This window comes from Bactrocera neohumeralis, chromosome 5 (assembly GCF_024586455.1).
Source record: "Bactrocera neohumeralis isolate Rockhampton chromosome 5, APGP_CSIRO_Bneo_wtdbg2-racon-allhic-juicebox.fasta_v2, whole genome shotgun sequence".
Taxonomy (NCBI): Eukaryota; Metazoa; Arthropoda; class Insecta; order Diptera; family Tephritidae; genus Bactrocera; species Bactrocera neohumeralis.
This window is the reverse complement of record NC_065922.1, coordinates 15,718,659-15,742,831: the sequence shown is the minus strand read 5'-3', so window position 1 is coordinate 15,742,831 and position 24,173 is coordinate 15,718,659. Positions and strand designations below refer to the sequence as shown.

General features: G+C 39.2%; 3 protein-coding genes across 3 annotated transcripts; all 3 read left to right on the top strand.

Moving 5' to 3' along the window:
• The first annotated feature begins 2,375 nt into the window (after window positions 1-2,375).
• Window positions 2,376-4,268, top strand: LOC126760562 (loricrin-like). Its single transcript, XM_050476273.1, has 4 exons — window positions 2,376-2,542; window positions 2,667-3,177; window positions 3,376-3,471; window positions 3,559-4,268. The coding sequence occupies exons 1-4, from the start codon at window positions 2,540-2,542 to the stop codon at window positions 4,065-4,067; spliced, it is 1,119 nt and encodes a 372-aa protein (XP_050332230.1). The 5' UTR covers window positions 2,376-2,539; the 3' UTR covers window positions 4,068-4,268.
• Window positions 4,269-5,921: 1,653 nt separating this feature from the next.
• On the top strand, window positions 5,922-7,020 carry LOC126758260 (RNA-binding protein 12). The gene is made up of 3 exons (XM_050472424.1): window positions 5,922-5,942; window positions 5,986-6,583; window positions 6,659-7,020. Exons 1-3 carry the CDS (start codon window positions 5,922-5,924, stop codon window positions 7,018-7,020), a joined length of 981 nt encoding a protein of 326 aa, XP_050328381.1.
• Window positions 7,021-15,221: 8,201 nt separating this feature from the next.
• Window positions 15,222-21,166, top strand: LOC126758259 (uncharacterized). Its single transcript, XM_050472423.1, has 2 exons — window positions 15,222-15,266; window positions 18,407-21,166. Exons 1-2 carry the CDS (start codon window positions 15,222-15,224, stop codon window positions 21,164-21,166), a joined length of 2,805 nt encoding a protein of 934 aa, XP_050328380.1.
• The last annotated feature ends 3,007 nt before the right edge of the window (window positions 21,167-24,173 follow it).

Below are 24,173 nucleotides of genomic sequence, written 5' to 3'. Positions count from 1 at the left end.
AAGAACACTTTGGTTAACAGATTGTCAAAGTCCATACAAACTTGAAACGGATTAGGACAACGTTAAGATTGAGATTTAAAGAATTTTTGTGATATTTTATTTTGTACGGGGAAATTTTAGTATACTTTAAAACTTTTTGTACTAGTGACGGAAGGCACAATTAGTAGCGTGATATATAACGTTCTAACGCCAGTAGAACGGTTATGGCATTCTTTACAAAGTGGTACAAAGTCGCGCTAAGGAAACGCCCGATGCTCAATGGGATTGAGTTAATGAGCATGCCAAGTCCCTGGAATTTATTTAGCAAACTGAAGTGGCGGAAATAGTGAAAGAGGGCAGTGATGTCTTATATGCTTGTTATAAGATACTAAGGTCCATCAACTGGACTCGTCCATTGGTGTTACAGAGTAGTACTCAAGCTAATCTTTCTTTTCGGCGCTTTGGTGTGGTGGACCGCGGCTGCCGAAAAGCGTAAGAAAATATACTTTATTCCAGGTCACAAGTGAATCCCGGTAAACGAAAAAGCTGATGTAATTGTCAAAATTGTCATCCGAGTGGCTACCGAACCAGTAGAGGAAATACGAAAGTCACTTAAAACGATATACAATGAAATTCGAAAAGTGTTGACTGACGGATCAGCAAGAAATGAAACGCCTTGAGGCTAAAATCATGAAAAACTTGCATACTCATTACCCACACAGTTTCGAAACGACGGCAGAAGCAAAGACAGATCTCAACCCACTGGTATGGTATCACATGGCAGCCAGATGGTCTGAAGTAATGACGATATATCGAAAGTGCAGAGATGTAGGCATGAGAGAAACTATCCAGAATTATTTAGAACTCGTCTTAGTTATCTAGGAGCTTCGCAGTTCAAGCGACGAGTTGAAGTATCAAAATTAGATATTAAATCACTCATAAAGTCAAAGCATTGACGTCCTGTATGAAGCCTACTTCAGCTTAAATAAAACTTAAACGCCATCTGGCATTTCTAAACATTATCTATTTATGCGTGATAGCCGGCCAATATGACCTAATCTAACCTAAAACTATAAAAATTTGAGAAAGTAATTGAAATACAAAGCATTATTTTAGAAGGTAGACAAGATTTGCCTGATCGAGGCGGCAACTTGGCTGGGCATTTCGTAAGACAACACGTTCACCAAATTTGGTTTTCAATAAAACGATTGTGACATTCGCTGTGTGGCCTGTGGAGCCGTTTTATTGGAACCACATATTGTCCAAGTCCATATCATCCAATTCGGGCCAAAAATATTCGGTTGCGATTCCCATTCACAGTAACGTGCCGGTCTTGATCATCACGGAAAACGCCGTGACCACGCATCAAACCGTAACTTTTTCGGGGTGCGATGGTGACTCATGGAGTACGTGTGGATTGCTGCCTAACCAAAACGCATATTTTGCCTATAGACGTATTTATGGTTAGATTGAATCCTTGTTCAATGTTCATGTCGAAAAGATAATTTGTATAAAACTTTAATATATGAACACCCAAGCTTAATAGTAAAAATATATAAAGTACAGTTGACAACCCTGGATATATGAGAGAAAAAAATAAGGCAAATTTTACTCTCCTTTTTATTAAAACGTCGACTTCGTAAAATATATGTAAGTTACAAGTGTTGAATGAAGACTCCAGCTTTCGAGGTGTGAGATTGAACAAAAAATTAATTTTTATAATTTTCTGGTTCTGCATAAAGTCTTATGGCTCTTTGCTATTGGAAACTGAAATTATTTCTCGAAGAATAATGAATATCATAGGTAAGTGAGTTCATTTTGAACCGGAGTAGTCGGAGACATACTAAATAAAGCTGGGTAAGACCGGAGTCAATATATTCGAACCCTCCGATTTGACCAATATGGGTGGACTTGTTATCTTAATTTGGTTCATCAAAACGAATCTAAAGAAGTTTGTCTATCAACCAAGTGATAGCTTCAGATTTTTCGACATGCTGCTCGATGCTGGTAATTTTGATAAAGTAAAGTAGTAAGATCTCAAGAATAGTTTACGCTTTCCGTGAGAGAATGAAATCAATTTCCGAAAGCAATCACTAACTTCGAGGATATTTTGGCGGTGGTTTGAGAATTATAATGCGAAACACTAACCAACTGTGTCTATCGGTGTAATCTCTTTACTCCAATTTTACTACTATTTTCACCTATTTTATTGCCACTTTTATTAGCATTTGTGTTTTTTTCTTTTTTTTTTTTTGCTTTGGTGATATTATGAAGCACTTGGACATACATAATGTAAATCATCGAAACACGTTTAGCGGACCTAACTTCATCGCCAAAGTGTTATGTGATTGCAGAGGTCGCGTTACGTTTAACGGTAGTAATGTGTGAGTGTGTGCGAGGCGGAGGTGATTTGCGCGGCAAAAACATAATTCGCGTGTAAGCATAAATTTTTTGTATAAATTGGTGTGACAATTGGTGGAAGAGCATCAGTTCCAACGGTTTCTTTGTACAGCAAAGAAGTCTCCTCCTTTTCAAACAGACCACAACCCAACGGAACGAAATGGTGGGTAAACTCGACAAAACAAAGGAGTATATTATAAAGCTGAAGTCTAAATAAGTCGCATTCTTAAATTAAGCTTTCTAACAAACAAATGTTTATCTACAAACTTACTTCTCTTTAATTTCAGAAACTCTTCGTTGTAGCCACTCTTGCGTTGGTCGCCATTGCTTCAGCTGATGTCAGCCATTTGTCGAGATCATACCTGCCACCTAGTCATGGCGGACACAGTCACGGACATGGTCACGGACATGGTCACGGACACAGCCATGGTCCCGCACCGGCTCCAATAACTGAATATTTGCCACCCTCTTCCAATTATGGTGGTCCATCCTACTCTTCGGGTGGTGCTGGCGGTTCATACTCTTCGGGTGGTGCTGGTGGTTCATACTCTTCTGGCGGTGCTGGTGGTTCATACTCTTCGGGTGGTGCAGGCGGCTCTTACTCCTCAGGCGGTGCTGGTGGTTCATACTCCTCAGGAGGTGCTGGAGGTTCATACTCTTCAGGCGGTGCTGCTGGTCCATCCAACGAATATTTGCCACCTGTACAAAGCTACTCACCACCTGCTCCAGTCTACTCGGCTCCAGCTCCAGCTCCAGTATACTCTGCCCCAGCTCCAGCTCCAGTATACTCTGCTCCATCATACTCCTCAGGCGGTAGCGGTGGCGGATACTCTAGCGGCGGCTCAGCTGGTCCAAGCTATTCATCAGGCGGTTCTTACTCATCAGGTGGCTCTGCTGGTTTATCTGGCGGTTCTGCTGGTGGTTCTTACTCTAGCGGTGGTTCTGGATACTCTGCTCCATCCGAGGAATACTTACCACCTGTACAAAGCTACTCACCACCTGCTCCAGTCTACTCTGCTCCTGCCCCAGCTCCAGTATACTCAGCTCCCGCTCCAGCTCCAGTCTACTCTGGTCCATCATACTCTTCAGGCGGTAGCGGAGGCGGATTCTCGAGCGGCGGTGCTGGCGGTTTCTCAAGCGGGGGTGCCGGTGGTGCTGGAGGTTACTCATATGGTGGAGCCAGCGGTGCTGGCAGTTACTCCAGCGGCGGTGCCAGTGGTTACTCAAGCGGAGGTGCTGGCGGTTACTCAAGCGGCGGTGCCGGTGGTTACTCAAGCGGCGGTGCTGGTGGTTACTCCAGCGGCGGTGCTGGCGGTTACTCTAGCGGCGGTGTTGGTGGTGCCGGTGGCTCTTACTATAGCGGCGGTGCTGGCGGTTACTCCAGCGGCAGTGCTGGTGGTGCCGGTGGCTCATACTATAGCGGCGGTGCTGGCGGTTACTCTAGCGGCGGTGCTGGCGGTTACTCTAGCGGCGGTGCTGGCGGTTACTCTAGCGGCGGTGCCGGTGGTTACTCTAGCGGTGGTGCTGGCGGTTACTCCAGCGGCGGTGCTGGTGGTGCCGGTGGCTCTTACTATAGCGGCGGTGCTGGCGGTTACTCTAGCGGTCGTCCTTCTGGCCCCTCATACTCTGGCGGCAGTGCTGGCACCCAGTATGGCTCCAACGGTGGCTACATCTACAGAAAAAAGTAAATCGCTTGGAACTGCGATTCGTCGAATCGTTTTTGTAAATAGAATACCTTGGCAATATTTTGTTTATTGTTGAATTGCCCTAGGTATATCATCCTTAAACCATGAAAACACTTTGTACTACCTCATTCACCTTGAATAGCATAAATAGTGTAGATAGTTTTTGTTATTGCAATAAAATAAATTTTTGTTTTAAAAAATTAATTTGTCCAGAGAGTTTTTAATACTTCCTACTGGAAAACATTATTATCCGATAATTAAAGGATAGAATTAAATCCGTAAAATGTCAAAAGGTGGTTTAATAAATTTAGACAGAGCTGAGCAAAAAATTACTTTGATTATATTTAGCTATTTGTCTTTAATCAGAAGTTTTGAGTTTTCTGACATTATCAAAAGAACCTCAGCTTTGTTCTTTATGAAGTTCTCTCATTTTCCTAGCATTAGTAAGAGGTTCCGAGCTCAGTCTTTTATAAAAGTTTTCTCAAAAATCCTAACATTATTAAAAGGTCGTCAACTCAGTTTCTAATAAAAGTTCTTTGATTTACCTTAGATTATTCAAAGGTCCTCAGCTCTAAGTTTTTTATAAATGTTCTTTGATCTTCCTTAGACTTTCAAAACGTTCACAGTTGATTTTTTTTTATAAAAGTTCTTTGATCTTCCTTAGACTTTCAAAAGGATTCTCATCTCAGTCTTTTATATAGGCTCTTAGATCTTCTTTAGATTATTATAAGGTCTTCAGCTCTGTTTTTGATACAAGTTCTTTGATTTTCTTTAGACTATCAAAAGGTCCACAGCACCTTTGCAAGACTTTCGGAACAATATCGTACCGATTTTTTATAATTGGTCTCAAATTTAGTCCCAAAAATATTTGAATTTCGATTAATGATATTAAATAGACACTGAAAAATGCGAAATTTTCAGAAAGAAGAAAAATGTTTGGTCTTTTGCTGGGCCGTTGGCATTGAATTTTAGCAAAATCTACTCACCAATTGGTAACCAGAAATCTATTGGAATTTAGTGAATATTCTCAAAAAGAATTGAACGTTTTATTTCTTAAATAAATTCTTAATTAAAATTAGTATTGACCAGATATACAATTGTATTGATTTTGTCTACTTTTAGGCGCTTAAAGTTTGAAATGCGAATGCCCTTCTTTATGCAAAATGAAGAAGTTGTTGCGAAAAGAAAATTATATAAAAGACTAGTACTAAGCATGCGCAGACACTGCTCTACGCACACTAAACATTATTCTGTTAAATTTTTTTTGTCATTTTCTTCTACCAACATTCGCCTCATGGTATAATACCAAAGAGTAATATAAAGTTAATGCAAAACTGTTAATTTAAGATGCCGCGATATGGAAATTAGACATAAGAAACCATCAAGATTGACTGATTAGGCGCCCAAATAACTAAATTTAGTCATTAAATTGACGAAGAAAACAAAGAGATGCCAATCAACGAAAACGGAGCATCAATTTGGAAGCACACTCTTTAAATGTTCTCAGACAGCTCTTTAGGTTAATGCTATAAAAGAAGAAAGAGGTCAGCGAAATGCCAAAAAATTACACTTATGGCATAATATTGGTTCTTTAAGAATCGAAGAAGCTACCTGGAAGACCTACGCGAAGTGGTCTACCATTTAAGTAATCGCTATTCTCCTTTATTGGCGTTCTAAGGCCAAATTTATTAGCATAAGAAAGTGGAAGACGAAGAAAGCAGAAAAATAATCACTAAGAGTTGAATAACTTTTTCGACGGAGAAAAACTATAAAACTAGCCAACTTAAAGTAACATAAATTTAGTACGCATTCTAAGTTCTACACGCATGCGGCACGCCTGCGCTCTCTTAATAGAAAATGGTAAGTCTTAAAGATTTTGTTTCAAAAACTACAATTTAACGTCGTGAATTTTGCTTGCCAGCTTTCCAAATTACTTATCTTCCACGCTCTGATTGCGTTGAGTATCGCCGATGTCAGCCATTTGAGAAGCGCTTACTTGCCTCCCTACCACAGTAAACCACTGCACGTTGCACCAAGTCAAGAACTTGCAGCGCCGCCACAACCACAAGTGCAACATGACGAAGTACCACAAGCCCAACTGGATGTTATTTTACTTGACGAGTCGGCCAATGGTAACTCACATGCTTTAAAAGATGTTGACCAATCGCTGGATAATGAGCCCGTTGCAATAGTACACCAAAGTTCTACAGATGATAACGCCGCCAGTGAATCTGCCAGCGATCCGTTCTTCCAACCTAGTTTTGGTGGCTTTCCAGGCGCTGGAATTGCACCCAGCTTTGGTGGGCCAACATATCCGGGTCAAGGTTTTACGGGAGCAGGCTTTCCAGGACAGGGTTTCGCAGGACAAGGTTTTCCTGCAGCAGGCTTCACAGGACAAGGTTTCGCTGGTCAAGGATTTCCAGGACAAGCCTTGTCTGGAGCTGGCTTCGCAGGACAAGGTTTCCCGGGACAAGGCTTTCCTGGACAAGGTTTTCCAGCTTCAGGCTTCGCAGGACAAGGTTTCTCTGGACAAGGCTTTCCAGGTGCTGGCTTCTCTGGGCAAGGTATCTCGGGACAAGGATTTCCGGGTGCAGGTTTCCCAGGGCAGGGCTTTTCGGGAGCTGCCTTTCCTGGCCAAGGATTCTCAGGTCAAGGTTTCCCAGGACAAGGATTCTCTGGAGCTGGCTTTCCTGGACAGGGTTTCTCAGGTCAAGGCTTTGCTGGACAGGGCTTTCCGGTAGCTGGATTTCCCGGCGCAGGCTTCCCCGGTCAAGGCTTCCCACCACAAGCGGGCGGTTTCCCAGGCTTACCTTACCAAACACAGCAACAGTCCGGCGGCGATTTCAACACACCACAGCCCATAGAGGGCCTCAACACTCGTGTGCACACAACGCGCATAGCCAGCGATACAGTTTATGGCGCAAACGGCGGTTATGTCTACGACAAGCCCAAATAATTTTTTTCTCATTCCTTTTTTGGAATTGCCTATACTCTAAGACGATTTGTATATGATTTTATGTGTTTTTTATTGTTTTCTTCTTCTTCGTCGGAGTTAATGCTGATTTTTCCACAGTTTGCGACTTTGATCATGCTGAATCAATTAGCATTTTATCACTCGGCCGACGAAACAATGCGAAAGTGTAACACTTAGACTTATGTAAAACATTTATATTCCATTTTGCTGCTGAATAAATTATTTATTTAATGAATATTAATATTTGTAAGAGTGAGAGTACATCATTAATAAATCAAGCAAGTTGCGTGATGTCGAAATAACAGTAAAGCGTGTTGGGCGTACATATTTTCGCAGCCCAAAATGAGCTTAATAGTAACAATTGGTTTGTTTACATTTACAGCTGATAAGTGACAGTTGGTGGGACTAGTTCGTGACCCATTTTCTAAATTTTTATTTCATTTTATTTTTTTATATTTTCAAAATTTGCTTTTGAGATCCACCAACGCTTTACGCTCACCCACTGTAGTCTTCACAAGCAGCCAATCCATGTTCACAGTCTTTCGATCTCCTCTCTGTTTCTCTCTCTCTCTCTCTCACCGGCGATTATTCTCGCAGTTAGCCGTTGTTTTACGAATTGGAATTTGCCACTTTATGACCTCGCTTAACGCATCAGCTGTGACGTTGGAATCATAAATCTGGCGGCAACTCTTCGCTTCACGCCAATCTCCAGCGTTTTGAGTCAATAATTTAATTCCAAGCATCTTTAGCTTTTGTCGCCAATCATGCGTGCAATTTTTTATTTGTTTTTTACAAATCTCATAGCCAGCTTGCTTCGGGTTTCAGTGCGTGAATCGTGTGGGTTAAATCATTGCTATGGCCATGGTCATCATGGCAATAGGCGTTGAGTGGCCAAAGTAGATATGCTGCTATTGAAGCAAATATGTAATTTTTTACGACTCTTAACTATTTATATCTGCATTTGTTTATGGCGTAGGCTTTATCGTGATAATAAATTATGGAAGCAACCGCATAAATATTTTAATCGCATAATTATTTTTTTCGCTCAAAACAAAACACTTTTTAGCACTATTTTTTTACCGAAATACATATATTTCGCCTTTTAAAGGGGTAGTACCAGTACAGGGAGGATAAATGAAGTAATTTTCCGCGATTTTGAGGAAAGTAAAAAAAATTGACCAAAACCCTCTGTCTTGCTGCAGTTCCGGCACCCGGACGCAGTGCGACTTCTCACTGAACTCAATTTTCAATTCTACCTGCCTTTAGTTTTAAATCACAGCCACCATAAATCTCCCCAAAGAGTCAAACCCAATGAGCAATTTGCACGAACTCCAAGAGGTAACTGATCCCCATGGTACCAGATTTAAGTCTCTGGTCAAACCTTGCAGCTTTTGCTACCAATTGAGCACCCATCAAACTGATTGACTGGTGACATCTGTCGCTTGAACTTCAAATGTCTTTTCAGGAATCTCAATTTAACTCTACAATATCAGTTCAAGCTGATATATTCTAGCACTATTTCTAACAGACAAGAATATTGGATTTTAGTCGCCTCTTGTGACAGTATCACCGCGGGCAAATTCTACCTCTTGCCCAGTGAGAAGGACTTAAAACGAGAATGTAAATTGGTTTCCTATTTTTCCGTAACTTAAAAAATACGAGAAAACGTTAATTCGTCAAAACACTTCTCAAAGTCGATTTTTTGGATAGCCTATAGATCTTGAATCAATATTAATCGATCTTGTAAATATACGTCCCTTTAAGATCTTTGGAAATAGGATAAAGTCACACGAGACCATATCTACCAAATGTGAAGGCTAGGCCATCGATACAGCTCAAAATTGTAACGTACTTCAGGCGTATATATGTCAGCATAATAAAAAACATTTTGACAATTGGATTCTCAAAAACTCTATAGAATTTTGCCGTTGTTTCCTGAGTACACCATGCATATACAGATCAGAGCCGATCTATAGTGATCTGACCATTTGGTGATACTTATACTCTCAACCGAACTAAAAGTCGGAAAATCCTAATCCTAATCCTAAATGAATTTTCTTTGGCAATTTACTAAACACTGTAGTTGGAATGTGGTTGTATTTACTTCGAGAAAATTGGGAATATCCATTGGAATCATAAAAAAAGATGTCGGGATATAATTTTTATGATTTTTCACTACTAAGCATGAGCATTTATTAGGCAGAAAGAAGTAGATTAATTTGCTAATGCTTATACCCAGAGATTTGGTGGCTTTTTTTCATCTTATCTATTGGGTATTTCTCAGTAATATCCGAAAAATTTAGGCACCTGCAAGTTTTTGAACTCTGTCAAACGACTGCTGCGTTCAATGAAGGGCATTTTCATATCAAAATGTCAGTCACAGATTTGAAGTAGATTTGTCAAAAAAGTCACTCTTAGTTTTACTTAGGAATACTCAACTGGTACAATCGTACACAAAAATTTCGTTAAGCGGGACTTTAATCCGCTAAACGTAACCTACTCCTAATCTCATGTCTCTCGCACGGGCCCACTGGACAACGTATTACTTCAGGGCAGAGAAGAAGACATTTATGTAAGTCGCCTCTATTGTATGGACTGACTGACGCCAAATCTGTTGTCTCAATCTTATCATAATTAGAGGTGCCACTTCGCTGACAATGTTAGGGTCTTGGCTTGTACCCACATATTTGTATATAGTTTCTCATACTATTTATGTTGAATGAATTCAAATCTTTTGCAGAATTCGTAAACTTCCTTAGCCTCAATTTTGGTTGGTCAAATTTAATGACGAAAATATAATATGTTTAAAAAATAGTAAAATTCGATTGAAAATATATCGAAGTCTCGGAAAAATTATTTAAAATTTCTAAATTGTCATAAAATTGAAATTACAAATGTATTGAGTTATTTGACAGCGGCTGTCAATAAATTTGGCATAATGAAACCAGAACATTATCGCAGTGATTTAGTCTCTTTCCAGCTTATCGGCGATTTGATAACCTTCAAATTTATTTATAAGTAATTATGGCAAGTTTTGCAAAATTAAAATTCCCTCATACGAATAAATCATCTGATAAAATATCGCCACATCTAAATCATGCGTAGACTGTTTAAACAGAGGAGGCCTATAATTATAAAATGTATTCATTTCGAAATACGAAAAACCGATCCAAAACAAAATTAGAAAATCAATAAAAATAAAATACTGGTGTATATAATTTACATAGCAACACGTGATAGAGATGTCGCCACCTAATTAGATTTACGAACATTTCTTGTTGTTTTTTATTGAAACTTTTACGCTTTTTCTTTGTTTTGTTGCATCTTTCAAGTCATTAAGTCGAAATCGCACAAATTCATCCACTTTTATAGCACAAACCTGCCACAAATTGAATTTGATTGGTCCAGTTCGCAACAACATTTGCATATATACATGGGATTTTGTGCCTAAACACGAGTTTAGGCAAATATATGTAAGTAGGTGCATAATTTAAACGATTTACATAGATATACAAGTATATCAACATATGTATGTTGTTGTACCAATTTACATATGACCTTGAGCAATAAAACGCACATATACGAATCTGTACGCATAAACATGAATATACAAAAGTATATGAATGAATATATACATATAACGTATACATACATGCACATACAGTATATATATATTCGTAGGAGTTTGTATGTATGTCTATTTTTCAACTCTCATAACTCAAACTAACACCTTTTTTATTGCAACTAACTTTTACTAATGTTCAACTAATTGATTTGACATCTGTCAACATTTTAATCAACTATTCGATTAATATACATATTGTATTTAAATATAATTAATCCGTTATGTAAATGAATGTTAAGAGAATATGAAAAAAAAATAAATAAATGTTGAGTTTAAGTATGACGAAACAGTTAGTAGGGCAAGCCAGAAAGATCCATCATTTTATGAATGGGTTTTATGAAAATTCGCATAAATTTTGCAAATTGAGTGCATATTAATGTATATATGTACGTTAGTATGCACAAATGAAATTAAATATATATTTATTATGAAGGGTGATCCATTTGGAGGTGCCCTATTTTTTTAAAGAAAAAACATAAAAACTTCAATTTTAATGCAGAATGTTTATTATCATTCGAAAGAACATTCTTTGGCTTTTAGTTTATAAAGATTATCTCTTTCAAATGTTGGCCGCGGCTAGGTTTCAGGTGATCCATCCGTTGAGTCCAACTTTCGATGACTCGTTCGAGCATTTCGTCTGGCTAATGACACGAGTGATGTTTTGCTCCAAGGCTTCAATCGAAGCGGGACTGTCCGCATAGACTTTACATATACCCACAGGAAAAAGTCTAAGGGTCGACCTGCCCAAAACGTGAAATTATCTGTTCACCGAAGTATTCTCGCAATAAATCCATTAATTGATGTGATGTGTGAGAAATGGGGACGTCTTGTTGAAAACAAATATCGGCGAGATCCCGAACTTCAATTTCAGGCATCAACTAGTCGGTTATCATGGCGAGATAACCGTCTCCATTAACGCTTGCGTTCTTAACGGCATCATTTTTGAAGAAATGTGGACCGATGATTCCACCGGCCACCACACGAAACCGTTGTTTTTTCTGGATAAAATAACAGCTCTTGAATCCCTTTAGTTATACCCATTAAGCCAGAAATCGTTGAACAAAATATGCCTTGAAAACATCGGATCTTCTTGGAACTTTTCAAGAGCCCAAAGAGCGAAGCTATATCGTTGGGAAGGTCGAAGGGCTTCAGTTCTTACACAAGCTGTATTTTGTGCGTTTCAATTTAAGATCTTGACGTAAAATGCGCCAAGTCGTTCAATAAATAAGTCCTGTACAACTTTTGCTTTGCGGAATAAGATGAAAACACTCCCCAGATGAGCAGCTGAAACTTGGACAAACATTAACGAAAATTGTTAGACAATTTATCATTGTTTTTGTAATTAAAATATTTTTAGGATTATATGTATATTGGATTCAATTCAAAATCCAATTGAGTACGCTTAGTTACATGGAAAAATAAATTGCAAGTTGAAATTTAATTAACTTCATTTTCCTTTCATTTTGCAGCAAAGAAACGCGCACACCACTTAACTGTTAAAGGTCATATGCTAATAGGTTTACCTAATCGCCCAAAGTTAAACCTTTTAATTAATTAAGAGTCGAAACATCTCCAATGATTAAGTGGTTTGCAAAAAACTAAAAGCAAAATCAAACAATTTGCCAACCACTTATAACTCCACAAACACAAACGCACACACACAAACACATGTGCTTAGCCGACTGAAACTCCACACCTTTCACCAATCGATAAATGCTCTAAGCATCGAACATTATGGGCGTTAACAGCGCCATCACAGCAAATTTAAAATGATAACCAATTAAAATGACATTTTATCTGCGTTTGGAAATGTCAAAAATGTGCATCACAAGTGCTTTGACCCGAATTAAATTTTCGAAATGACAAGACGAACATATGTAATGTGCTCAGATCTACGAGCAGCTAGTGGCTATTGCTGCACATATTGAAAGGCATAAATTAAAGCGAAGCCACTTAATGTGCACAATAGAAATTTGCTTACAAAATCGCTGTTAATGGAAGCGGAGTTGGAGACAAAATGCGCGAATGAGCGAAAATGCGCGAAAAATATTTGGCGAATCTATTTGATCAATGCTGCTTGTAAATTAATTGGCCACTGCGACATGAACAGGAAATCGTTAATTTGGGCTTTTTCGAATTGGCAAGCTCAAACACACTCACATATAATACACATATGCACACTCATAGCTTTGTGACTGCAGTACACGTGCGCAGCCAGCTGCTGCGTGCCCATAATCGCAGTTGATATGCAAAATTATTTCAGCAAACACTACTTAATAAACACTTGAAATCTAACCAAATCCATTTCGTTTCTACTTTGTTTTGAGAAAAAAGCTTTTGTAATTTATTAGACATTCATTTGCATTTTTGCGCAAAGTTTTTCAAAATCAAATCCATAGTAATTAAATCGGCACGCTGCAATCGGTAATGCCACGTTCGTGTATGAGTCGCATGAGCACAGAATGCGAAGTAAAGTTTATTGTCAAATAAAAATATTTTCGATATAAGAACTTGAGTTGAATTGGTCAGTTTGTATGACAGTTACATCCATTAGTAGTTCGATATAGACGATTCCGACAAATGAACAAATTCTTGGTGAGAAAGGGAAGGGCACAAAATTTCAGGTAGAGATCTCAGAATCTGAGCATTTTTATGTATACTTTATAGGGTCTCAGGCGTTTCCGTTTGGGGCTACAATAATTGCGACAAACTTAGTACACCCTTTGTAGGGTATAAAAATCGCAAAAAAATTCAACATTTGTTATTAGACAAACTGTTAAACCTATCGCAATCAACCAGATAAATAGTAGTGGCAATTTGGAAAATGGAGGTTAGATAGATATAGATTTCCACAATTTTTATCAGCAAACTTCATTGCTTGTGTTTTAATCATCATTCAAATAACCTACACAACAACTAATATATTCGGAAATAATATAAAAAAGTATGGCGAAAATCTTAAAATTAGATATGTGGGATCCTTGAACGGTATGACAAAGTACATCCACTTACTTCAGCATGTATTAGAAAGTATTTCCACACTGACCAAAATATATATGTATTACAAAAGAATTACAAGCACATAGTCTTAGGTATTATTGGCAGCTTGGATTTATAACGAGTGATTCAAGGAGTGGTACTCCTTCCAACAGCCTTTTTTTGACAGATCACACGTGAGTAGTGTCAAGCTGTCATGTTAATTTTGTTCAGTATTGTTTGGCATTTGATGATGGAAAGACTTAGGCCTGAACAAAATTTACAAATCCTTCAACTCTATTACAAAAATTCACGTTCTGTAAAGAATGTGTTTTGCACGCTTCGCTCAACTTATGGTCAACAAAATGAGCCTACTGAGCGTACTATTCGTACACCGATCTTGAGACCCAGCATTCATTATTGGATAATATTCGACTGAATAAACCAAGTCCAGCACGCAGTGAATAAAATACAGCAGCCGTAGCTGAGAGTGTACACGAAGACCGTGGAGCAACTCGGACTGACGTATGGAACGACTTGCGCATTTTACATTGAGATCTTGAATTGAAAATGTACGAAATATAGTTTGTGCAAGAACTGAGCCGCTCGACCTTCCCAAGCGATTGCGCTTCGCTATATGAACTCTTCAAAGTTTTCAAAATTCCAAGATGTTTCGAAGTCATTTAACCAAGTTTTCAATTTTTTCTGGTTCAATGGGTATGTAAAGAAGCAAAATTACCGCATTTGGGACGAAGAGCAATCTGAAGAGATTCAAGGGCTGCCATTTCTACAAGAAAAAAACAAAGATTTGGTGTGGTTCGTGAGCCTGTGGAATCATCGGTCCATATTTCTTCAAAAATGATGCTGGTGAAAACGTAACCGACCAGTATTTCACCATGATAACCGACTATTTGATGCCTGAAATTGAAGCTTGTGATCTCAGCGACATTTGGTTTCAACAAGACGGCGCCACTTCCCACACATTGCATTTATCAATGGATTTATTGAGAGAACACTGCGGTGAGCATATAATTTCACATTTTGGGTCCTTAGACTTTTTCTTTTCGGGATATGTAAAGTCCAAAATCTATGCGAACAATTCCGCTTCAATTCAGTCCTTGAAGCAAAACATCGCGCGTGTCATTCACCAATTACCAGTCGAAATGCTCAAACGAGCCGTCGAAAATTGGACTCGACGGATGTACCATCTGAGACGTAGCCGCGGAGAACATTTGAGATAATATTTTTCTAAAAAATACATGCCAAGGAATGTTCTTTCGAAGAATAATAAGCATTCATTCATTTTAAAAAAGTAGGAAACCTCGAAATGGATCACTCTTTACTTTAAAAGGTTACAGAAGTTTCCTGTTGGGTGTTCGTAGCAAACTTAATATTCGTATACCCTTTTCAGGGTATACAAATTTTATCGCTTCGGTAATATACGTAACAACTAACAAATCGCATGAAATTACAATTGATTAAAACAAAAGTTACTGTAACCATTTCCTTTTCATTTACTTTTTTTTTTGTCTGGAAGTGCGCTTCAAACATTCAAGGTTCATTTGCATAGTGAAAAGTAGAAATGGGGGAGGCGCTTGCGCGCGGACTCGAGTGTAAATTAGAAGTAGCAAGTAATTATGTCTTTATGTATATTTGTTTATATGTGTGTGTTTGTTTTTTGTTGTGTAAAAATGTGCGATTTAACCCATTTTAAGACAGCACCTTCATTTCTTTTCCAAAATTAATGCGTAAACTCTAAAAAATTAACAAAAAAAATTAAAAATGCAATAAATAAGGTTGAATGAATGAAGCAATAGGAAGGGGAGGATAGCAACAACAAGGAAAATCAATTAATAAGATAATCAACTTAAACAACAGCAAAAATTACAACAAAAATTCTCAGCACTTATGCATATAATACTCGTATATTAAGCACTTTTGTAAATTTGTTGCACCGCTTTGACACATTGCGGGCAACGAATCGAAGCGCGGCTGAAGACTGCTTCTAGCCATAAACTTGAGCATTAAACCATTGAACTATGATAGTTAGCACTCTTGCTGCTTGGTTAATATTTATAAGTGTGTGTGGCCGTTCCGTTCCGTTGGGTTGTGGCGTTGTTGCGTTGCCTGTGGCCGCGGGCGTTTGGCGTCGTCTTGATAATCAACCAATTAAGCCGAACAGAAATGCAAATGCAAATCGTGTGAAACGGTAGCGAAATGCGTTGTTATTGCTGTTAATAGCCATTTACATATGTCCATGTGCGTGTGTGTGTCTCGATGGTTTTTGCAATTTCTATTTGTATTGGTAGGCAGATGTCATAATGCAGCTGCGCAGAGGGCTGGCAGATGGCAGGCGCAGAGTTCGCGAACTTGGCACTGAATTGGCGCTGGTCACACGAGCACACACACAGACACGCGTACGCACCTCCAAGCGCTAGTTAGAGTCGCTTGACGACAGCTCCGATCGACGCTTAGCGGCCAAAGCCGCCCTGGAGAAGGGAGGTGGTCTATAAATGGTCAAGAGGCTTTGGATTGGAGTATCAGTTGCAGAGCTTCAATCGTCTAGTTAACCACGCAGTGGCAGCCCAGTGAAGATGGTCAGTAGCAATGAACGCTTACTAGTAACTGAAAACTTAATCAACTTTATTAGCATTAAAAGTGTTATTGCAATTAATTTGTTTGTGTGTGTGTGTGTGATGTGTTGAGACAAAAAGACGAAAATTAAATATTTAACGTTTAAAGCGGCTAAAATCGTTAAAGTGTTGCAGACAAAAATTATCATTAAAAGTTAAAATTGCAACAAATTTAATTCGAATGTGAAATAGTACTTGAAGTTTACAGTTACTTGTTGAAAAATGTATAAATAAAAAAAAATATTTAAGTCTGAATTTCAAAAAATATAAAATATATATAAATTAAATAAAAAAAAATATATTTTTTTTGTGATTTTTTACAATAAAAATATACAATTAAAAAAAAATATAATTATAAAACATTAATATTATTTTTTATATAAAAACATTTAATTATTGAATAAAAAATTTATTAATTTTTTTTTTAAATTTTGTTAATTTTTTTATAATTTTTTTAATTATTTTTTTGTAATTATTGACAGTCAAAAATACAATCAAAAAATATTGAGCAAATTTTTTTTCTAAAAAATTAATAAAAATTTATCTCCAAAATTATTTTATAGTCATATATCTTAAATTTTTGATAAAAATAGAACTTGTCTAAAACTACAAAGAAAAAAATTGCTTATTTAATAATAATAAAAATAACGCGAAATTGAAATTTAGAATACTCCAAATTTTTTTCTTAATATTGAGTAGTCGAAAAAGTCTTTTCGTACGTCTAATGAAACTTCAACTTTTTTGAATATTTATAATTAAGGGGGTATCTAGTCTAGAAGCATGAATTTCAGGTAATTTTACATATAGGTACAGAAATTTCGAAAAGTGGGAAAAAAATTTTTTTACAAAATGGCGACTGCCTGAAAGTTTTTTTGGATCACTTTTTCTGACTATTTCGAATTTTTTAAAAATAATAAAAATAGAAATTTATGGATGGGGTTAGTTCCAACCATAGACAAGCCTATAAAGAAGACTCAATAAAAATTTTTGAAAGTCTAAACTTTCAAGATATGCAAAAAAAACTCGATTTTTTCAAAATCCTAGACAAGAATACCCCCTTAATAAACCAAATAAATATGTACACTTTTGGTCGACCACTTTTTGCCATTTCTCCGCTTGAGACATTATTCCAACAGTGTAAAACTTTTCTGGTTTCTCGGCGAAAAATGCGACAAGTTATTTTCACAGACTTCTCTTGAAGCCAACTTTACTCCCTTAAGGGAGTTCTGCATTGACCGAAACAAATAGTAGTCCGAAGGTGCAAGGTCAGTGCTATATGGTGGCTGCATCAAAACTTCCCAGTCAAGCTCTCCCAGTTTTTGCCGAGTCATCAAAGTTGTTTCTGGTCTAGCGTTGTCCTGTTGGAAGACGAAGCCCTTTCTGTTGATCAGTTCTGGTCGTTTTTTTCGATTGCTTGCTTCAATCTCATCAGTTGTTGACAGTAAAATGTAGAATCAATCGACCGACCAGGCTGGAGCAGCTCATAGTGAGTGATACCTTTCCAATCCCACCAAACACTCAGCATAACCTTTCGAGGCGGCAATCTTGGCTTTGCGACCATTTGTTGAGCTTCACCGCGCTTGGACCATGATCTTTTTCGCACATTATTGTCGAATTTGATACACTTTTCGTCTCCTATTACCATTCGCTTCAGAAATCGTTCGATTTTATTTCGTTTCAGCAAAAAAATCGCAGATGTTAATTCGATCAATTAAATTTTTAACAGAGAATTCATGTGGTACCCAAATATCGAGCTTCTTTTTGTAGTAAGTCTTTTTTAAATGGTTCAAAACCGTTTGATGCTGAATTTTAAGTGCCTTAGCGATGTCATGGCTGCTTATGTGACGATCCTGGTCAATCTTTTCCATAATTTCATCGACTTTTTCAACGATAGGTCGGCCAGAGCGAGGTGCATATTTCACATCGAAATTTCTAGAACGGAAGCTAGCGAACCATTGTTGGGCTACACAAACTGATACAGTATCCGTAAATTTCACAAATTTCATTGGTGGCTTGCGTGGCATTCTTCCCTCTTTTATAGAAAAAACGATTTTTAATTTTTCAATATGCTACTATCACATTATCAAAAGCATCACAGTAACAACTAAAAATTTATCCATTTTCTTCGTCACAGAAATTTTTTGCAATTCTCAGCATATCGCTGGTAGCCAGCCAACTAGTTAACGCAGACGTTAGCCATCTGTCCAACAACCAGTATCTACCACCCAGTCAACATGCACATGTTTCAGCCGACACCGCTATTGCGCCCTATCAACCACCGGCTCAACAACAAGAAGATCAACAGCAATACCAACACCCGCCGAAGAGCTTCTTATCCAACGGCGTTGAGATTACCAGATCAATTCCCATTGCTAGCTTTTCGCTAAGCAACACTGTGCCGGCTCAACAAACAAGCTATGCTCAAGCTCCCGTTTACGCTCCTGCGCAATCACATGCTCAAAGTGGGGCTGGCTCTTTCAACTATCAAGCGCCACAAAGCAATTATCAGGCACCACATAGTAACTATCAGCCACAACCACAACAACAGTCAGGACTTCAACAATCTGCTGGACAACAAAATGATGGCTCTTTCAACTACGGCTCGCCTGCACCAGCACCACTTCCAGCACCGGCTCCAGTACAGCAATCTTACGCTGCCCCTGCACCGACACCAGCTCTTGCTCGAGCACCAGCCCAACAACATGATGGATCTTACAACTACGGCTCACCTGCAGAAGCACCAGTACCAGCGTCGATACCAACTCCAGTACAGCAATCTTATACCGCCCCTGCTTCAGCTCCCGCCCCTCAACAAACATATGCCGCACCAGCTCCAATAGAGCAAAACTATGCTGCCCCTGCTCCAGCTCTTCAATATAGTTCCGGACAACAAAATGATGGATCTTATAACTACGGTTCTCCAGCACCAGCACCCGAACACCAATCACATGCATCGCCAGCACCAGCTCCTGTGCACCAAGCACAGTTGTCGCGCCCCTCATATTCTTCAGGCGGACAGCAAAATGATGGTTCTTACAGTTATGGTGGCCCAACACCAGTAGCAACACCTATTCAAAATTATGAGTCACCAGCTCACTCTGCAGCACCAAGCCCATCTTATTCTGGTGGAGATCAACAAAGCTATTCGGCACCACCCCAACAATCTTATTCAGCACCAGCGGCACCTTCGAACGAATACATTCCACCAGCTTCAGCCCCTGACCCAGCTCCAGCATCGTCTCCTTTACCTGCCCCTGCACCACAGTCATTCTCTTCCCCAGCTCCAGCCCCTCAAGTATCCAACGAATACTTACCTCCAGCTCCACAGCCCGGTAGCTACAACCCCCCACCACAGCAATCTTATGCTGCACCTGTTCAGCAATCTTACTCTGAACAGAACAAGCCACCGGCCCCACAAGTTTCAAACGAATACCTTCCACCTGCATCAGTACCAGCCTCAGCACCAGCACCACAAACTTATTCAGCTCCACAAGAGGAAGGTCCAAGAGAGACGGTGCATGAACATGGACACAATCAATCTGGTGGAGATAATTTAAGTCAATCTGTGGTACAAACTTCCTCAGGTTATCAGGGCGAAAGTGTTGCTGCAGTTCCAACTCCAAACCAGCAGTCTTACGAATCTCCAGCTGCAGCCCCTGCTCCTGAGTATTCACCACCCCAACAATCTTACTCGGCTCCGCCTCAGCAATCTTATTCAGCTCCGGCTCAACAGTCTTACTCGGCTCCGGCTCAGCAGTCTTACTCGGCTCCAGCTCAACAATCGTACTCGGCACCAGCTCAACAGTCTTACTCGGCTCCAGCTCAACAATCGTACTCGGCTCCAGCTCAACAATCGTACTCGGCGCCAGCTCAACAGTCATACTCGCCTCCAGCTCAACCGTCCTACTCGGCTCCTGCTCCAGCGCCAGTAAATAAGCAATACTTACCTCCTGCACCCGAAAAACTACCGCTTTTTACACCAGCACAGGGTAACCAAGATTATTCCTCTCCTTCGCAAGGCCCTGTTCAACAATCACACTCGACGCCAGCACAAGAGTCTTACTCTGCCCCAGCTCCAGCTCCTGTTAGCAATGAATACCTCCCACCAGCTCCAGTGAAACAAGCTGTGTTAGCACCGGCACACGCTCCAGCTCCAGTTGGTCATCAGACTTATTCGGCGCCTGCACCAGCTCCGGCTCAACAACAATCCCATGCTGGTCCAGCCCAACCCGCAGTCAATCAACAGCCTTATACAGCTTCATTCCCAGCTCCGGCACAACAGTCGTATCCCTCTCCAGCTCCAGTTAACAATGAATATCTACCACCGGCTTCTGCTCCAGCTGCCCCATCTTACCAAGCACCAGCAGCTCCTTCTTATTCTGCTCCCGCAAGCCCATCTTACTCGACTCCCGCAGCCCCATCTTACTCGGCTCCAGCAGCTCCATCCTACTCGGCTCCTGCAGCCCCATCTTACTCCGCACAGGCGGGTCCCTCGTACTCAGCTCCAGCAGCTCCTACCTACTCTGCTCCTGCTCCACAGTCTTACTCAGCACCAGCTCCGCAGTACCCTTCAGTTAACCAGGAATACTTGCCACCAGCAACACAGAGCTATTCAGCTCCAGCACCACCACCAGCTCCAGTCCTCAGTAACAGCCATGGGGGTGGCGCTGTTTTGAGCCAAACCGTCGAGCAAACGTCCTCAGGCTACCAATCAGGGAGTAATTCTCAAAGCCAAGCGCCTCAATACGAAACTGCCTCTGCTCCAGCATTGGCTCCGCAAGCTGGTCCAAGCTTTCACGCCTCATCGCATGCAACGGCGCCGGAAGTCAGCAATCAAGACTCTGGCACTGAATACGCCAGCAATGGCGGTTACGTTTACAGAAAAGTGAAATAAACTGTAAAGTCGATGGAATTTGGCGAATAGCCGACAGTAGAAAGAAATGTGAGCGGACTCAACAGCTCTTGCTGCCGCTCGTTTTCGTAGTGTTTAGTATTCGAATTTGCATTTAATCATCTTAATAGCTTTTCATAGCATCTTATTGCCATGATGTCAGCGCCATGCTGTCAATTTGTTGTACCATAATAATTTTGGTTAATACTGTTATTACCTCATTTGTAAATAAAAACTTATCGCATTAATAATATTCACACATATATGTACATATATAAAAAAAAATAACTAATATTTTGTTTTATTGATTAATTATGAACGATTCCAGCTTTATTTGGGGTTAACAATACCTCTGCGGGATGATTTATAGTATTAATAAATTTCCAGAATCCAACCCAGCTGTGCGTGTGTAATGATGGATGAAGCAACGAACGAGTTGGCCGAGTGTGTTGAGTTCATCACTATAACTTTGTCACTCGTGGGTTCGAGTACCAATAGTTGCCAAGCTAATAAGCTCGAAGAAAATAGTTGCTAGTCAACTTTTCTCAAAACTAACCTCAGATTGCCTTGGTGACTTAACCTGAAACTGTATATACCTCAAACTAGTCCTAGAAGATAGTCCTATAATTTCAATTATCACAGCGCCAAGAGCCGAAAAAGCTCTACCAAATATCCGCCGTAGCCTTAAACACCTGCTTAACGTTCGAGTTCTGGAGACACTGAACTCTAAACTAACCTAAAAAAAATTGTTCATTCAACTAAAACCTGATGAAGTGAATTGCACTTTTTTATTTCACTTAAATATTATTTATAAATAAATATTTGTCAAACCTTTGACTTTCTCCGCACAAGCGGCATGGAAGACCCAACCTGCATTCATTCACTATCACTATCTCAATACTTCAATTTCTCCAATGCCACTCACTTGTTATCGCCGCGCTCGTAGGTGAAAATATTCCAGTTTAAGCGATCGCATCTGCATAATCGGCATCTAAAACGCATACTTGAATAGCTGAAATTGAAACGGCAGCAAGTAGAACAGCACTTTCCACTTTTTTCGGAAACTAGACAATCAACTAATTGGTGCAAATTTGCCGGATAATAATACTTGTATCTTTAGCTCATAATGAACTTGCGAGTCGCACTCCTGATGTGACCACACGAAATTCGCAGACATAAAACGCTGCTCATAAATTGTATATGTTTGTTGGTGATTACACTGTACTGCAAAGAATTTGTTATTCCATTAATAAATTCTAGGAAGACAAGTAGTAGTTGCAAGCGGTTCTAGTGACACTGTGTTTCGATTTCCAAAGAGGGGATCAGTTAATATTTGATGGAAAATATTTCAATTTTATGAATTTTTAACGAGAATCACAGCATTTGGGGTATGGAATGATCCATTCCCAAAATGTATGACTTAACCGCAGCGGAAGCTATTTATATGTATTCTGTCAAATATTTTAATTGAGCGACTGCTTTCTGAATCTGGCTTATTCTGGTACAGTAATTCATAACAAAGTCAATTTCTTCGGCTACCTCTGGTTTGAATTCATATTTGTATTTCTTAGCGTCGGTAATAGAATTCTCATGATTCAAGTTGGTTTATCTAACTCACATTTACGGTTTGTTATTACTTTTAAGCTGTTCTTTTCAGTAACGAATTCCATGAACCCAATTTTCGAGTCCTTTTTCCACTAAATCAAGTTATATGTCATGAATAGCATGCTCAATATTGACTTCTAAGCTTGAGGAGAGTCTGGTTTATTCCTAGAGGCGAAGGACTTCAAATAACCTAACAAGAAGTAGTCTAATGGTGTTAAATCACAACTACCTGGAGACCATTCAATGTCACAATTTCTTTAAATAATCGAATCTCCAAACTCGGAGAAATTGTCGTAATAATGTAATAATTCAGTTGTTGCACGAGCTGTGTGGCACGAAGGCCCGTCTTGTTGAAAGCAGATGCTGTCAAGATCAACTTGTCCTAATTTCGGCCATAGTCGATGAGTACTGCACTTCATTGACACACCAGCTTCATTTCGAAAGAAGTACGGAGCGACGATTCCACAAGACCAAAAACCACATCTAACTGTCAATTGAGTTGAATGTAATAGTTGTTTATGAATAATTTGTGGATTTTCTTCGCCCCAGAATCGACAGTTTTGTTTATTTACCGCACGCCTCAGATGAAAGTGAGCTCAGAGAAGATGATTTTCTTAAAAAAATCGTTATCATTTTCAAGTTGTTCCAAGACACAATCAGCAAAATTCACGTGCTTTACGATGGTCCAATGACTTCAGTTCTTGAACGATAAAATCGTCGAAAATTGGGTTCAGCGCCTGGACTTCTGCAAGCGTGCCCGTGGTGGCCATGCCAAGAAATCGAGTTCTATACATAATGGCATCGTATGAACTTTCAGAGGAATAAAGAGTTTTTGTGTTATTTAAAAATGAATTTTGTAACGCTTTTATTGAAAATCCGGTTATATAGCGGCTATAAAAATTTACCTACCAAAATAAAAAACAAATCTTTTTATACCCTTTTATGCTATAAAAAATGCACCTGTAACAGGTATTCTAGCTTCGATGCAGACGGATCCAACCTGTTTTCCTTAACTTTCGTTTAAGATTTACTTTTCTTGAAGAAATTTAACAGCGAACGCCAATTGAAGACTAGGAGCAAAGCTTGTGTTGCATAGTATATTTGCGTAATCCACTTCTAATATTCGTCTGCAAAGCAGTATTCGCTAATGATCTTCATAGAAAAGATAAATAGAGTTTGACTACTAATTTTATTCAATTTAAAAAGTTCAAAACAAACAAAAAAAATTATAAAAGTTAGTCAAAAAAGGCATAAATCAGGTCTATAATATATTTAAATGTATTTTTTAGAAATAATTATTAAAAGTTTTCGCAAATTAAAATGTGGTTTATGCCATAAACTGCCAATTCGCAAACCCGCCGGCGTGACGCATGCGTCGCCACCAAACCACAACGCTCCAGTACAA

Bases quoted from the DNA above. Each gene is read 5' to 3' on its own strand.
- LOC126760562 (XM_050476273.1), top strand. The intron at 3,178-3,375 runs CATACTCCTCAG...AAAGCTACTCAC, and splicing joins TCCAGTATACTCTGCTCCAT to CACCTGCTCCAGTCTACTCT. The intron at 3,472-3,558 runs GTAGCGGAGGCG...CATATGGTGGAG, and splicing joins TCCATCATACTCTTCAGGCG to CCAGCGGTGCTGGCAGTTAC.
- LOC126758260 (XM_050472424.1), top strand. From the start codon at position 5,922: ATGGTAAGTCTTAAAGATTTT. The intron at 5,943-5,985 runs GTTTCAAAAACT...TTTGCTTGCCAG, and splicing joins TGGTAAGTCTTAAAGATTTT to CTTTCCAAATTACTTATCTT. The intron at 6,584-6,658 runs GTTTCTCTGGAC...TTCCGGGTGCAG, and splicing joins TTCAGGCTTCGCAGGACAAG to GTTTCCCAGGGCAGGGCTTT.
- LOC126758259 (XM_050472423.1), top strand. From the start codon at position 15,222: ATGGGGGAGGCGCTTGCGCGCGGACTCGAGTGTAAATTAGAAGTA. The intron at 15,267-18,406 runs GCAAGTAATTAT...TCTTCGTCACAG, and splicing joins TCGAGTGTAAATTAGAAGTA to AAATTTTTTGCAATTCTCAG.